Raw genomic sequence first — 16,667 nt, forward strand, 5'->3', positions numbered from 1 at the left:
GTCAGGCCAAGTCTCATGCATTATGCGTGAAACTCACACATCAGGAAGGCATCTCACAATCTCATGTTGAGAGCCCCCTCCTCTCACACAGGTCAAGTGCAGCAATGCTGGGGTGACGTCTGCAGGGGTCCCACACCCTGTAGGCAGAAGGGAAGAACCGCAGTGCGGTGATAACGAGTGTTTTTGGGGGGTTCACACCCATGTTCCTCCTCCACCGCCCCCCTCCCCCCAGGGGCAGAAGACAAGAACCATGGCGGCACGGTGATGAGTTACCACCCCCACTATAAGAAGAATACATATTTTAAGACAGCTGACAAATAGAATAATATCCAATAATTAAAAACTCATATACAAATTGGTAAACTTTTCCACAACACATCAAATTTCACCTAAGAATTAAATCTAAAATGCATTTTACAAAATCCCCCACTCTTCATCCCTGGGAACGTTTGATTTTCAGTCACTCTAAGATTGTCATTGGTTAGAGGGGGCCACTCTCCTTTCTCCCATACACATGCACACGGGCTGGATGTAAGATTTTGGTGCTCACAGGTAGAATCCTTTGAAGCTCTGCTGCACGTTTACCTAAGGCAAGCAGAAACAGGCTCCTCTCTGTTCGGGATATTTGGTGCCTTCATAATCTGGCATCCTAGACAGTTGCCTATGTTTCCTATGCTTAAATCCAGGCATATATACACACACTTATTTACACACATACATATGCGCTCTCTCTCTCTGTCTCTCTGTGCTACACACACACATATACACATGCTGTCTCTCTCTCACATGCTCTCTCTCTCTCTCTGCTACACACACACACATATACACATGCTGTGTCTCTCTCACATGCTCCCTCTCTCAGAAAACACACATGCATTCTGTCTTTCTCTCTCCCACATACACACATACTCTCTCTCTTTCCCACATGTTCCCTCTCTCTCTCTCTCTCTCTCTCTGTGCTACACACACACATATACACATGCTGTCTCTTTCCCACATGCTCTCTCTCTCTGCTACACACACACATATACACATGCTGTCTCTCTCACATGCTCCCCCTCTCTCTCTCTGTGCTACACACACACATATACACATGCTGTCTCTCACATGCTCCCTCTCTCTGAATACACACATGCATTCTGTCTTTCTCTCTCCCACATACACACATACTCTCTCTCTTTCCCACATGTTCCCTCTCTCTCTCTCTCTCTCTCTCTGTGCTACACACACACATATACACATGCTGTCTCTCTCTCACTTGCTCCCTCTCTCAGAATACACACACATGCATTCTCTCTTTCTCTCTCCCACATACACACATACTCTCTCTAACCTGCATGCTCTGACTCAGACATGCACATTCTCATTTTCCAAGCTGGGAAGTTTGTGATCCAAGAGGGGTGGATGGTCCTGGGTAGGGAAGGCCATGGTTTACAGTCATTGTAGGTGGGGAAGGGAGCAAAAGACAGCCACACATTTAAATTAAAAAACAAAGAGGAAGAGGGTGGGGCAGGGAGTGCTGACCAGAGGATTTTATGTTTTTTTGTTTTGATTTTCTTTTAAATCGGAGGGGTTTGGAGTGGGGGGCTATGGGGGTGTGGCCCAGCAGAGTCATGCATGAGATCTCGGAGAGGGGGCTATGGGGGTGTGGCCCGGCAGAGTCATGCATGAGATCTCAGAGAGGGGGACAATCTGGCTGCAGGCCACAAAGTCATAATTTTTTAAAATTTAACTGTGCCATTTAACTGGATATCTTTGAAGATATCCGATTAAGTGGCAGGTTATCTGACTTCACAAGGCCAGATAACTTAACCATTTACAACTGAACATAGGATAAGTTAGCAGGCTAATTTAGGCCAGGATAAGGGGTCCAATATTTAAAAAGTTGTCATTTAATGGATAACTTGAGTTATGTGGCTAAATGGCTTTGAACATGGACTTCAATAGTTCTCAAACATTTTTATCATAAGAAACATAAATCCATCATCCTTCAGATAAATTCATCAGTTACAATGTACACTGTTCTGGATATTTTTATATCCTGAAAAGCCCTAATTTGCAATAAGTGTACCAAAAAACCACACAATTCAGTCAGAGAAAATACTAAGTAAAAAGCACTGTAGAAATGTACCTTTTTTGAATTTCCAAGCCATAGGCTGCATGGTCGAACCATTTATTTACTGCCCTGTGAACCATCCACATTTCAATGGATGCAGGAAGTAGATCTCTGAGCCAGCTTTTTATGCGGCTTATATATATTGCATCCCAAGGGTAGCCAAAGCCAAAAATGCGACTGATTACCAAGACTCCTCTCCTGGTGCTGAGAAACACCTAGAAGACAATTCAAGATTGAAAACTTTGTAACTTTGCCTGTTACATAAGAGAAACATTTATCCCTGCAGTGCCTAATGTCGCACCTATGAAAGAGTAGTCCAGTGGTGCTTAGGGCAGTTATCCGAGAACCAGGAAATCCATGGTTTAAATCCTGCTGCTGCTCCTTGTGACCCGGGGCAAGTCACTTTACCTGCTATTGCCTCAGGTATAAACTAAGGGCCTGATTTACTAAGGCTTTTTCCCCAGGGTGTGTCTACGGGAAAAACGCTTAGTAAATCAGGCCCTCAGATTGTAAACCCACTGGGGACAGGAAAATACCTACAGCACCTGAATGTAATCCACTGTGAGTGAAGTCCCTGAAAAGCAGAATATAAACCAAATATATATTATTTATATTCATTCTCTCTTATCTCTAAGATATTATTTTCAAATGTCATCATTCAAAGTCTGTTAGATTTGTTTTCACATTTTCCTGTGCATCTTCAGTAGAAGGTTATTGTACTGTAAAAGAAGCCCTTGCAATAGAACCAGCAGAGCCTCCATCCTTGAGGTTTACGTTGTGTCTAGAAAACCTGCTCCAGTTCTTGGGCTTGTTAGGCTCCAGATCTCTGTCATTTATGACATGGGTGAGATCTCCAAACATGCCAAGGGCCTCCACTCATGTTAACTGGGAATTTTTCCCATTCGTTTCACCGACACACTAGTTTTCCAACAAGAGTCATTGTCAAGAGCTGCCTTTGGAACTTAAGAGGAAACCTAAATAATTTGAATACATTTAGACATTGTTGCTTGTTTAGTTATAGTTGTTTTATAGGCATGTGAGAGTCAAGAAAATTAATTCTGGTTCATTCATGCATTTTATAGGTCACAGTCATTTGTTTGTTTTGGTTCATATGAAAAAATATATTTGTTTGTTATATTCATTCGTTTACCATTCTAGTAAATGAGGGAAGCAATGCAGCTTATTTTGGGATCTCAGATTGGGATTTTCTAATAAAACTGGTGAGTAAGCATCATCAGAAGGGTGAAGACATGACAGTTTATCCAGACTATATTAACATAGTCTTCATGCACTAAAAGGGGCATGAAGAACCAAAGAACCCAAAATGGGGAAAACCAGCATAAGGATTGACCAGAATACCCCATGGCTGCAAATATAGGGCAAAGGGCACTAACAACAGTGGCATAAACCCCCCCAAGGCTACATGAGAGGGGCAAAGCAGCACTAAATGTGGCATAAATAGCTAAAGGCACCATGAAGGGGGTACAAAGCACCAAAAGAGACAGAAAAACCCTGATAGTGATAGAGGGTCAAAATAACTGAAAGAGTGATATGAAGACCCCAAAACATCAAGAGAAGTGTAAACAACCACCCTGAGTGGCAAGAAAACCCCAAGGCCCAAAATGAGGGCAAAGGGCACCAATCAAATTGATATAAAGCCTTAGGCAGGGAGAAGCCAGAGGAAATCCCTGGAAAAGGCCTGATGTCATTTCCATAAGGCATCATTAGGTAAAGGAGCTGGCTATTCAGGCTTGGAGTTGGTCTTCACTGGAGACTAAGATGCAACTGACTAGAGGCATCAATGCTGTTTAGCCACTAATATCTTGTGAATCAAGGAATCCAGGACATAATTCTTCTTCTGAATACATTTTTGCAAATAATGCCTCTATTACCTACAAAGTAGTATTCATGGAATAGTACAGTCCTGGTTCTGGATGCTGCACTTATGCAACCCTTGCCTTTTGCTGTGTTACAATCCATTGAAGGTCAAATACTGAATGAGAATAATAATTGCAAGAACTGTAAGGGAATGGAATTTAAAGAAAACATTCAAGAGGAATATTGAGTAAGAAAAGGGAAGTGATAATCCCCTTGTACAGGTCCTTGGTGAGGCCTCACCTGGAGTACTGTGTTCAGTTCTGGAGACAGTATCTCTGAAGGGACAGAGACAGGATGGAGGCGGTCCAAAGAAGGGCGACCAAAAAGGTGGAAGGTCTTCATAGAATGACTTATGAGGAGAGATTGAAGAATCTAAATATGTACACCCTGGAGGAAAGGAGGAGCAGGGGTGATATGATTCAAACTTTCAGATACTTGAAAGGTTTTAATGATCCAAAGACAATGACAAACCTTTTCCGTTGCAAAAAAATCAGCAGAACTAGGGGTCACGATTTAAAACTCCAGGGAGGAAGACTCAGAACCAATATCAGGAAGTATTTCTTCACGGAGAGGGTGGTGGATGCCTGGAATGCCCTTCCGGAGAAAGTGGTGAAGACCAAAACTGTGAAGGATTTCAAAGGGGCGTGGGATAAACACTGTGGATCCATAAAGTCTAGAGGATGTGAATGAAGAGAAGAGGCAAGGGGTGGCTTGCTTGCGGGAATGACGGCTACTACCTGGAGATTAATATCCTTATTCAATAAACATACACACAGTTAATGCGACTCCAATATTGTTCTATGCTTCAACGGCAAGAGGAAATGTGGAAAAAAGGATTTGCATCCACAAAAAAGCAGGGGAGTAGCTTGCTTGTTACAGCGGTTACTGAATACTTCACTTTCAATGCACATCCGGCATAGCTCTCCTTCAACGGCAGGGAAAATGAAGAAAAGATGATTTATATTCAGCATCAACCAACAAGGAATGAATTACATAGTCTGGGTAAACAAATAAGCATGGGAGTAGCTGGCTTGTTACGGCGGTTACTACCCCATATCAAATAAGCCTGATACTTCACTTGCAATGCACATCCAACATAGCTCTCTGCTTCAACGGCAGAGAGAATGAAGAAAAGATGATTTATATCAGCATCAACCAACAAGGAATGAATTACATAGTCTGGGTAAACAAATAAGCATGGGTGTAGCTTGTTTGTTACGGTGGCTACTACCCGAATCAATTAAGCATGTTACTTGACTTGGAATAAGTATCCAGCGCAGCTCACTGCTTCAGCAACAGAGGGAATTAAGTAAAGAGGATTTTTATTTAGACAACCAACAATGGCTGAATTGCACATGCAGGGTAAACAAACGGGAGTAGCTTGCTTATTACGGCGTTACTACCCCAAACCAATTAGCTAGATACTTCACTTAGATGCAGCTCCAGCACTGCTGTCTGCATCGATGGTGGGGGTGGAAGGGAATTGGAACCAAAAAGTTACCAATAAGGGCCCTGACCTCAACGGTCAGAGTAACAGATTATGAAAACAAATAGGTGTGAAAGCTTGCTGGGCAGACTGGAAGGGCCTTTTGGTCTTCTTCTGCCGTCACTTCTATGTTTCTATGTTTCTATGAAATCTTTAAAGATAACTAGATGGGTAAGGCCATGGATGGCCTCAGATGTGTAAAGCATGACATGGCCAGGGTAAGACCAAAAGTCAGCAAGTAATGAAGGGGAAAGGGATTTTGAAAGAACCAACAAAATAACCAGAGCAGAGGAGGAAGTACCTTAAGGTACCAATACCGGCTTAGAGCGGTCACAGAGGTCCCATGGTTGCTAAAACTGAAGCGAGAAGAAGTATGATCTAGCAGTGCATGTCTCAGTGCTCATAGCATCATACTTGCTTGATATAACAATGAGTGTTGGGGCTGCCGGAATATATGAGTAAATGTGAAACTTTAGAAGCCCAGGAGGTGACACAGGGTATCTGACAATGGTAGCTGGGTCTATCTGGCAGGTTGCATCTTCTGTAATAACCAGAAGTCCTTGCAGGATCACAGACGTTTGTGTAGCCAGGTCTCTCTGTATGTTAGCGCTAGGTGCCTAACTTACTTCCCCTGGCCATGCCCACTTTTTTGGCCACCTAATATTTTCATTTAGGAAGACTAAGGCACCTAACTCCTTAAGTTAGGCTCCTCCTATATCTTTTGAATATTGGCCCTGTTGACATAGGTTGCTGACTTAATTTGTGGGAGGGGCGAGGCATGTCTGTGTTGCTCTGGGATTGGTGGGTGTTTGTCTCTCTTGTGGTTGCTTCAGGGGTGGGGGAGTAGGTGTCGGGGTAGGTTGGTCTTGCTGTGCGTGCGTGGTGTGTGTGAGGGCTGGGGGTGTGATGGGTATATGAGAGGGTGAGGGGGGAAAAGATGTGAAAGTATGTGTGGGGGGAGGTGTGAAGATGGGGGGGGGAGTGTGAGTGTGGTGCACTCTAACCACCTTTCACCCTCCACTCCTTCATGCTCTGCAATTCCCTCTATCTCCATCTCTCCCTCTCCCTTCTCATCTCCCTCCATTCTCCCATCGCCTTTGCCACCTTCCTTTCCCTGTTCCCTGTTCCCTACCCCCATATCCCTCACCTCAGTTGCTAACAATGCCTTTTTATTGGCTGACGGAGGTAGGGAAACCCCCACCAGCTCCATTCCTCCCGCCACCAGCTACCCAACAAGTAAAGCCACTCTGCTCCCAGGCCCCACCTCCTTTAGACAAGCCTTGAGGGGCAGGGCCACTGCAGCACAGCAAATCAGGTGCTGACTCAGTCTGTACCCTGCGGCCAGCACCTCGGACCTTAGACTGGTTGCACTGACTTCTTACATTTGGAGAGAAGGGCATTGTCCCTTCCCCCCATGCATCCCCAATCTCTGCCTATGACTGAATCACAGGCTTTTTTAAAAATTATTTTAGTATTTCCTAATCATGTAACATTGTTTATTCTTCTTTGCTCCTGGGCAACCATGGAACATATATATCTCTCATTTTATGCCTCTGCAGTCAGCACATACGGGAAAAGAATTGTACCTGGTCAGCAACGTAACTGAGCTCCGTTGCAATGTCAGCTGCGGAATTTCCCAGTCCAACAACAAGTATTCTCTTCCCGTGGAATTCTGTCCTTGGAGTTTTGTACTCTCGGCTGTGGAAGTACTGGCCTTTGAACGTACCTATTCCTGAAGGGAAAAAGAAGAACAGTTCAAGCAAACATCATAGAACATGTTTGGAATAGGACTCAGTATCTTGGTCGTCAAGTCTAGAGGCCTAATTACTAAGTGCATTAAACTGGCGCATGGGTGCACCATTTTAACGTAAGGCACTTTAGTAAATGTCATGATGATGCCGGGAACACGTGTTGCTGCCTGTTGTGATCCTTAAAAGGGCAGTAAACCCCAAGTATCAAAGCAGCAGCTTTGATACTTGGGGTTAGCTGCAGTCAAAAGCCACTTTCCAAAGCAAATTCCTCTTCAACTCTTCCACACTCCCTGGCACAGCTCCTCCCCAGCAAACGTTGAAGGCTTAAGTCCTGCTCCCTCGATGAAACCCTACTCTTCCTTGCTAAAATTCAAACATAATCTCCAGATCCCTTCTTATCCTCTTTTGAAGAGTCAAGGTCCCCCATGGGGCAGGAGTGACCCCTAGTTGGTCCTGAGCGCACTCCTTAATAAACCTGGAAGGCTGGAACCCTCCAGAAATTTCTACTACACTGCTTAGTGACTCTAGTCAGGGTCATATTTACATTATGAACTTTTCAGAAAGAGAATGGAAAAAAACAAAAACGGAAGCTAGCCATACCCAGATCAGGTAGACTATAGAAAGTCAATGAGTGAAGCAAGCTGTGGAGATCCTAGGTAGGATCCCTGAGTGTTGCAAAGGCAGGTGGGAGTAGACAATGAAAGCAGTAAGGAAAGGAAAGGATTTGTGAGACACAAAGCTATATGTGTAACCTCTCCTTAATATACAAGTTTGGTAGGGATAGGCACATAAACTTCTTTGTACTCTTCAGGACAGGAACCTGGGCTAGCTCTCCAAACTCCTTTTGACTGGAGGATGAAAGGAGTCCTCTTGCTTACCAGTGCGGAGTGGCTAACTCTCTTTAGGTATCCCTGGGAGAGGGCTACTTTTCTATTCTCTGTGCGCTGAGTGCCATATCAGCAGCTACATGTTGCTGGATAACTTTAAGGAAGTGTATTCAGTGGGACATTTATCATGCTGAATATAAGGGACAGATTATCTGGCTATCCTTAGCTGTATAACTTGTCCACTGAACGGCCTACTAAATATTGGCCACCTTTGACAGATGCAGATGATCTTGGAGTTCTCTGTTGCATATATAAATGTAAAACTGCTCCTATTCATTCAGTATCTTGGTGGTTAATGATCTTATGAATTAAGGTCAGTATAGTATATTGGATCTGAGATTGTATAGGTAACCAGAATAAAGAAATTAATATTGGAGGTCTGTATTCAGACACAGTCTGGATAGCAAAGTTAGCTGGATAAACTTATCCATCAAACTTTGGAGGCATATTCAACAGTGCACCATATTATTGAATATATCCAGCTATCTTATAGATATATTATCTAGATATATTAAAAAAAAGATATCCAGGTAAATAGCACTTTTGGTTAAAAAAAAAACTACTAAAAGAGCCTATAGCCCAATTTGCTGTATCCCCTCACCTAATAATTGTTGCCATGAGGCGGATACTAATGTACATTTGGGGAGGGCAAGGAAAGGCCTGGCCTCTGTGTTAGATTTTAGTGAGAGGAAGGGGTTTGTTGGCGGGGAGGGAGGGCGGCGATACTGGGACATTTTGCCTTTCCTGAGATGTGGGGTGAGGGGATGAAAGGCCTGAAGCAGGCCTAAAGTTATCGGCCTAATGTTATCCAGCTAAGCGAGCCGGATGTACTCTATATTTGACTAGGTTAGCTGGCTAACTCAGCCTCTCCCCATGACGCCCCCAGAATGCCCCTCTTTTACCCGGCTAAACTATCATCATACAAGTACTTATCAAAGTATAATTTAGACAGATAAGTGGCTGAATATGCCACATTTGCCATTTAGGGCCTCATTTTCCAATATCGCAGTGGTAACGCATGAGGGGGCGTGTCCCATGCAAATAAGGCATTTTTCGTGCAGTGGGGAAACATCGCGTCACGCGATGTTTTCGCCATTCACGATGTTTTCCCGATTTGCGAATCCATTTCCGCAAATGGCGAAAACATCGTGCACCGCGATAAAACAACCAATGAATCTTCGCAGTACACGAAACTGTCCCAAACAGCCTATTTCCACTCTGAGTTATCTGCCTAAATGGCTTTTGAATATGCTCACTTCTGTGAGATTTGGGAAAGAGATATTTCTGTAGCTAGTCCCAAACTATGGAATATAATGCCTGAGGCTCTACAAATATCTACTGATTTCAAATCATTTAAGCGGGAGTTTAAAACATGGCTGTTAAAGTAGCTTAGGATATTAAATAACCCAAGAGATTTATTGATACTACTTCTGTAATTTTTATTTTAAGATATATTACTGCAATTTTTTTAGATACTGTATGTCTGAGATACTATGTTTGTTTTTACTTTATAAACTGCCCTGACCATTACTCAAGGATGGTACATAAATGCTTGTAAATAATAAATACAATTTTATGCAACATAAATACATGGAAAAACCTAAGCTTACAATTTATGATTAAAACTCTATTATCAATGCACTATGAAATAGACAATCTATATTGAATCAGAGGTCCTTAGGCAATTATAGATGCCACACTTTCTTTTTATTTTCAACAATTGGTTTACACCAATATTTTACACAATTCCTAGCATTATCACCAAACCTATTGCTGATATTGTTAATCTTTCTCTAACTGAAGGTTTAGTCCCAAACCAACTTAAGTGCACAATAGTGAAACCAGTGTTAAAGAAACCCAATTTGGATCCTTCTGATTTATCTAACCTTAGATAATGCTTAGCTAAACTTCTTGAAAAAGTTGTGAATAATCAACTCTCAGAACATCTAGAAACACATAACCTGCTTTTTCCATCGTAACAAGGATTCAGATAGTACTGAAACCCTATTAGGGGCATAACATAATACCATTTTAAGAGGAACGGATAATGGTCAAACATATTTTTTTGATAATGCTGAATATTTCTTCAGCATTCGACACAGTAAACCATACTACTTTGCTAGATAGATTGAATGAAATTGGACTACAAGAAAACACATTTTCCTGGTTTAAATCCTATTTGGAAAACAGATCTTTTAAAATTAAGATTAATAATGCTGAATCCAATATTTTTAATCTTCCTTATGGTGTCCCTCAAGGATCTTCACTCTCTGCTATGCTTTTTAATATTTATATGTTCCCACTCTGCAAACTTTTAACTGGTCTTAATCTTACATATTTTATCAATACTGACAATGTGCAGATTTTATCCCTATTGAAAACTCTACTGGTTCCACTTTAAAAATTTGGGATATTTATTTAGTCGCTATTAAAAAAGTTTTATCTGAAATGAACAAAACTCAATGATAAAAAAATGGAAATTTTATATATATCTGCCCAAAATTAAGTCCATTGAGGAACTTTTTTTTGAAACACCTTTATCTCTAATTTTACAGCTACTGTTCCAGGAATTGCCCTGCCTTCCTTTTGTTTCCTGAAAGTCTACCAGTTATACCTTTTAATTCAAATTTTATAATTAATGTTCCATGTAAAGGCTCTGCCTATCTGTTTTGAGTTTCATTGTACACCGATACGATGTGCAAACGGTTGTCGGTATAAAAAAAATGTTAAATAAAATAAATAAATAAAAACTTGAAATATTGGAAACTGCAAAAGTTTATCCTATCACTCTGGATATTTGAGATCTGAGAATAACACTAGATTGTGAAGTAAACCTCAAAAAATGGATAAATAAAACAGTTAGAGATGGATATTTTAAACTGAATATCCTAAAGAGAGTAAAACATCTTTTATACCCCAATGATTTTAGGACAATTTTACAAGCATTGGTTTTTACTAAATTAGACTATTGTAACACTCTTCTATTGGGCCTTCCTGCTAGCACTATACGACCGCTACAGCTTTTGCAGAATTCAGCCACAAGGGTATTGACTAACACAAAGAAATTTGATCACATCACCCTTGTACTGAAAGAGCTTCATTGGCTCCCTATGGGATACAGATCACAATACAAAGCACTTACATTAATACATAAATCCCTCTACAAAGAGAAGGTCATCTGGTTAAATGCAGCACTACACTTTCACGTACCAGCACAAGTAACCAGATCTGCGAACTCCGGGCTACTTCCAATTCCGACAATAAAATCTGCTCATATGAACACTGTACGAAAGAGAGCTTTATCTATTGCCGGTCCCAACCTTTGGAACTCTTTACCACCACAGCTGAGGATGGAAACGGATATCAGAGTTTTTAAAAAAAAAGGAGTCAAAACCTGGCTTTTTAACCAAGCTTTTGACTCTGCTGTATTTATTTCCTTTTATTATAATTTTTAGTGGTCACTTTGTATATTTTAGGATGTGTTTTGATCCATAATTTTAATTTTATTTTAGCTTTTTGCGAGACAGATATGCTGTAGATTTTATATTTTAAATGAATTTGTTTTAGATGTTACTCCCTTTTATATGCAAATGTGGTAATCAACATTTGATCTATGATGTAAATTTTTTGAAAAGATCCTTTGTTGATATCAACAAATTAAAAGATCATTTTACTACAATTCCTGATGTTTCTGAAGCTAGTGATATTAATGCCTTTTTTGATGACTGGGTTGCTTATCTAATGACTTCCTTGAATTCTATTGCCCCGTTGAAGGTTTGTTCTTTTTCTAATCAAAAGATTATTAGGTCTAGGCCGTGGAATAACTCAGCTTTAATATTATCACGTCAACGTCTACGGAAAATTGAATGCAAATGGTCAAAATATCCTTCTCGAGAAAATGTGTTATTATTTCGTGAAGCTTTAGCTAAATATCAATTAGATACTTTAACCGCTAAAAAGGAATATTATTCCAAAAAAATACATGAATTAGGTAATTGCCTGAAAGCTTTATTTAATTTAGTTCATAAGTTATCGGATGTACAGAAACCAATCAGCCTTGATTCTTCTCTTTCGGCTGATATGTTTGCAAAACATTTCTCAGTTAAGCTAGAAAATCTTTTGTTGTATTTTAAAGATGTGAATGTTTCTTTCAGTCACTCTACGATTGGTAATGCTCCTACTTGGACAGAGTTTGAATTAGTTTCCTCTATGGAAATGTTGAATGTAATTTTACAGCTGAATAATACCATTTGTCCCATTTTGAATATTTCAACAGTTACTTTCAGAGAAATTTTTACTCTTCTGAAAGTCTCTATCACACACATTGTGAATGCTTCATTGTCTGTGGGTATATTACCTAAGGCATTGAAATCAGCGGTGGTGAAACCTTTAATAAAAAAGGCAAATTTAGATAGTGGCAATTTGATTAACTACAGGCCCATTTCTTCTCTTCCTATATTGGCAAAAGTGATTGAAGGTATTGTTCTTAAACAACTGACTGACTTCATGGAAACTAATGAGATCTTAAGTCCGCATCAATTTGGATTTCGTTGTGGTCTCAGCACAGAATTACTTCTTATCTCACTTGTTGACTCTCTTAAAAGGAATCTTGATAGAGGTGATCAGTTCTTGTTGGTGTCTCTCGATATTACTTCTGCATTTGACTCTATTGACCATCAGATTTTGTTGTCTCATTTGCAGGAATGTGGTATTTCTGCGACAGTATTTACTTGGTTTAAAAGTTATCTTTCAGATCGGTCTCAAATGGTTAGATTTAATTTTCAATTGTCATCCCCTCAATTGTTAAAAGCCGGGGTCCCACAAGGCTCTGCCTTGTCTGCTTTGTTGTTTAATATCTATTTGGCCCCTATTGCAAAATTGTTGACCATTATTACTGATGGATTTAAAATCTATGCGGACGATATTCAGTTTTATATTAAGGTACAACAGTCATGGCAGGTTACTTCTGATACATTGCATTTGTGTATAGACTCTAGGGATGTGAATCGTTTTAGGACGATTAAAATTATCGTCCGATAATTTTAATATCGTCTTAAACCGTTATGGAACACAATACAATAGAGATTCTAACGATTTATCGTTATAAATCGTTAGAATCGTGAGCCGGCACACTAAAACCCCCTAAAACCCACCCCCGACCCTTTAAATTAAATCCCCCACCCTCCCGAACCCCCCCCCAAATGAGTTAAATAACCTGCGGGTCCAGCGGCGGTTAAATAACCTGCGGTTCCGGCGCCTCGCTGAACAACCTCCTGCAGTCGATCTCCTGCCAGCGCCATTTTCCGTACGAAAACGATTCGCGGCGGGAAATCGCTCCCTGACCCCCGCTGGACCTCCAGGAACTTTTGGCCAGCTTGTGGGGGGCCTCCTGACCCCCACGAGACTTGCCAAAAGTCCAGCGGGGGTCCGGAAGGACCTCCTGCCGTCCATTCGTGTTCGTCTATGGCCGCCGCCATTTTTCGGCGCCATTTTGGAAAATGGCGCCGGCTGAAGACAACAAGATTCAGGAGCAGGAGCCCGTTCTGGACCGCTGCCGATCCGGACCGCCGCTGGACCCGCAGGTTATTTAACTCATTTGGGGGGGGTTCGGGAGGGTGGGGGATTTAATTTAAAGGGTCAGGGGTGGGTTTTAGGGGGTTTTAGTGTGCCGGTTTTGCGATTTTTCGATTTTTCAATTTTTCACGATATTTTACCCCCCCAAACGGCAACAATACGATTCCCTCCCCCTCCCAGCCGAAATCGATCGTTAAGACGATCGAGGACACGATTCACATCCCTAATAGACTCCATTATGCATTGGTTAAAACAAAATAAACTTATGCTGAATACCAACAAGACTAATATCTTACTGATTCACCGTCCTCATTGTACACCTTCTCATGATTCAATTTGTATTGATGACATCTCATTTCCTATAGATAAACCCATTAGGAGTTTAGGAGTTTTACTTGATTCTACTCTGTCTTTTCGTCCTCATATCAGATCTCTTATTAAAAGTGGATTTTTCAAGCTCCGTCTTATTGCAGGGTTAAGGCAATTACTGTATGTTCGAGATTTCCTGTTTGTAACTCGTGCTATCATTTTTCCACACATAGACTATTGTAATAGTCTGTTCATTGGTCTTCCTAAAGTTACATTACAGTCGATACAATTATTACTCAATTCGGCTGCGCGTCTTGTATCCCATTCTAAATGTTGTGATCATATCTCTCCAGTCCTGTGTAGTCTTAATTGGTTACCAGTAACTGAACGCATTATATATAAAATAGTCATGGTTGTCTTTAAGCTTTTAGCTTCAGATTCCTCTTACTGGCTAAATGCCCTTTTACGCATTTATAAACCTGTAAGATGCTTAAGATCATCCCAATTGAATCTTTTAGAAATTCCATCTGTTCAACAAGCTCACTTTTATAGTACTCGGGAGAGCTCCTTTTCCATTCCTACACCTACACAATGGAATCTCATTCCATTTGAACTTAGGTCTTTGGATGATGTGAAAAAATTTAAACAGTTATTGAAAGAGTATTTACTCCGACGTGCATACAATATATTTTAGAGTGGTGTTAGCAGAATAAATCCTCTCAAAGATGTGAGGATAATGATATATATTTTGAGTGACCGATTATTCATTCAATTTAAATGATATTGAGCATTATTGTTTCTGTGAAACATATGAAAATTGTGTGTTATTGTACATGTTAATTTCATGTTTTTATTATGTATGTTGATGTAAATCGCCTAGGCCTCCTTGTGGTAGGCGACTAATAAATTTTAATAAATGAAAAATGAAATGACGTGATATGTATTGACAAGAATTCTGCATTGAGCGGAGACCGTCTTGTTTTACAGTCTAATTAATCTAACGCTACGGCGGAGTAGCGCTTTGAGAAGTTTTTTTCCCCCGAAGCAAAAATCGCGATTGGGTCAGCAAGTAGAGGTTATCAGACACTTGTATCATGATATATGAATATATTGAACATAGAAATTATAATAAATCTACATACAGCCCCTGAGGCAGCCCCGTGGGGGGCGAAACTCGGCCTGAGTCGGGCAATAGTTTGAATCTTGTGTCTCCTTTCAAATAAAGAAATTTTGTCCAACGAGAGCCTCGTTTCACCCTGATACTTAGGGCTTCTTCAGGGGCATCGCTCTTTTAAATTTCCATACGTATCTTAGGGGGTCATTTTTCAAAGCGATCGCACACGAAAAGTCCCTTTTTGCGTGCGATCACTAAAAAAGGGCGGCGTCAAGACCAGAACAGGAGGAGTCGGAGCGGCACCGAGGTGGACGCCACGAAGACAGTGTGGACGGCAAAAAGGTAAGGAGCCTTTTCGCTTCCAATTTCGCGCCCAGTAGCACCACCTTTTACGATGGCTCTATTGGGTGCAAAAGCCAGCAGCAATCGCACCGCGGAGGTGCAATCACTGCTGGCTATCATAGGCCCGCCCCCTGCATCACCCCCTGCCCCCCTGTACCGCGCGATTCACAACGCCGCGGCATCTTAGAAAATCTAGGCCTTAATTTGTTGTCTTAGTTATAGAGCCTAACAAGTGATTTCACAAATAGTGGTCCGCTGTCTCATGTTGTTATCATTTCAGTATCAGACTAACTGCATTCCTCTGTTGTTTTCTGTACTTAAGGCCTTCACTTCCGCCTGATCAGATTTCTTTCTTGTAACACTTTCTTTCTTCTTTCTTGTAACACTAATTCCTGCTGAATATTTATCATACTATTACCATTCACAACTGTGTCATATTTATTCATTTGATTACCTATGTACCGTTTCATAGTCTTATTTTTTCACTTGCTATTCTAATGTATCAATAGGCTGAAATGTAAATATTGTGCTGTTCAATTTCTCCCCTTCCATCCCAAGTTTATTTTCCTTGTTTTTTGTAACTTTCCCTCTCCCTTTTTCTGATTCACTGTATTTAAAGTTCAAGGTTCTTATTGAAAATATTGTTTTTTACATTACGTTATGCTTTACACTCCTTGTTATTTGTAAACCGGGTTGATGTGATGCCTATCATGAAACTCGGTATAACAAAAACAATAAATAAAATAAAATAAATAAACTTGTGCTTAACGTCTCACAGTTTGCTTTCCTTCCTTCACAAATCGTAGCCCGAACTCACTGCGCCATTGAATATGCTAAACGCCGCTTCAACACTTCTTGCTATTGTGCGGTTCACCCACGATTTTTTTTTACCTTATGTCCCTCTCTTGCAAACACGGGACTGTGGCCCAGTGAGAGGAGGTAAGGCCAAAGAAATGGTGGGTGAACTGCTTAATTGTGCTGCTGAATATTTAGGATAACTTAGCCACCTAAGTTTTATCCTGCTAACTTACCAAGCCAGGTAACGTTCAATAATGAGCTCTCAAGTTTTTGTCTGTATCCTGGGCTCTTCTGCACATCCTTCCAGTCATACAAAACAAAAATCACTCATACTCTCAAAGCTGTTGTTCAAAATAAAACTAAAACTGGTGACAGGAACACAAAATCAAAAAATCTGGTACACTTCAAGACA

At 40.8% G+C, this 16,667-nt stretch overlaps 1 protein-coding gene across 2 annotated transcripts in view; it reads right to left on the bottom strand.

The window, feature by feature from the left end:
* Nucleotides 1–16,667, bottom strand: part of LOC115100245 (dimethylaniline monooxygenase [N-oxide-forming] 2-like) — a 158,122-nt gene that overhangs the window by 6,891 nt on the left and 134,564 nt on the right. For both annotated transcript variants that reach the window (XM_029618613.1, XM_029618612.1), the window contains exons 5-6: nt 7,067–7,212; nt 2,132–2,331 (exon numbers count right to left, since the gene is read on the bottom strand). In XM_029618613.1, coding sequence (XP_029474473.1) covers nt 2,132–2,331; nt 7,067–7,212 — 346 coding nt within the window. The remainder of the gene's footprint in view (nt 1–2,131; nt 2,332–7,066; nt 7,213–16,667) is intronic.

Source organism: Rhinatrema bivittatum, chromosome 10 (genome assembly GCF_901001135.1).
Source record: "Rhinatrema bivittatum chromosome 10, aRhiBiv1.1, whole genome shotgun sequence".
Lineage (NCBI taxonomy): Eukaryota > Metazoa > Chordata > Amphibia > Gymnophiona > Rhinatrematidae > Rhinatrema > Rhinatrema bivittatum.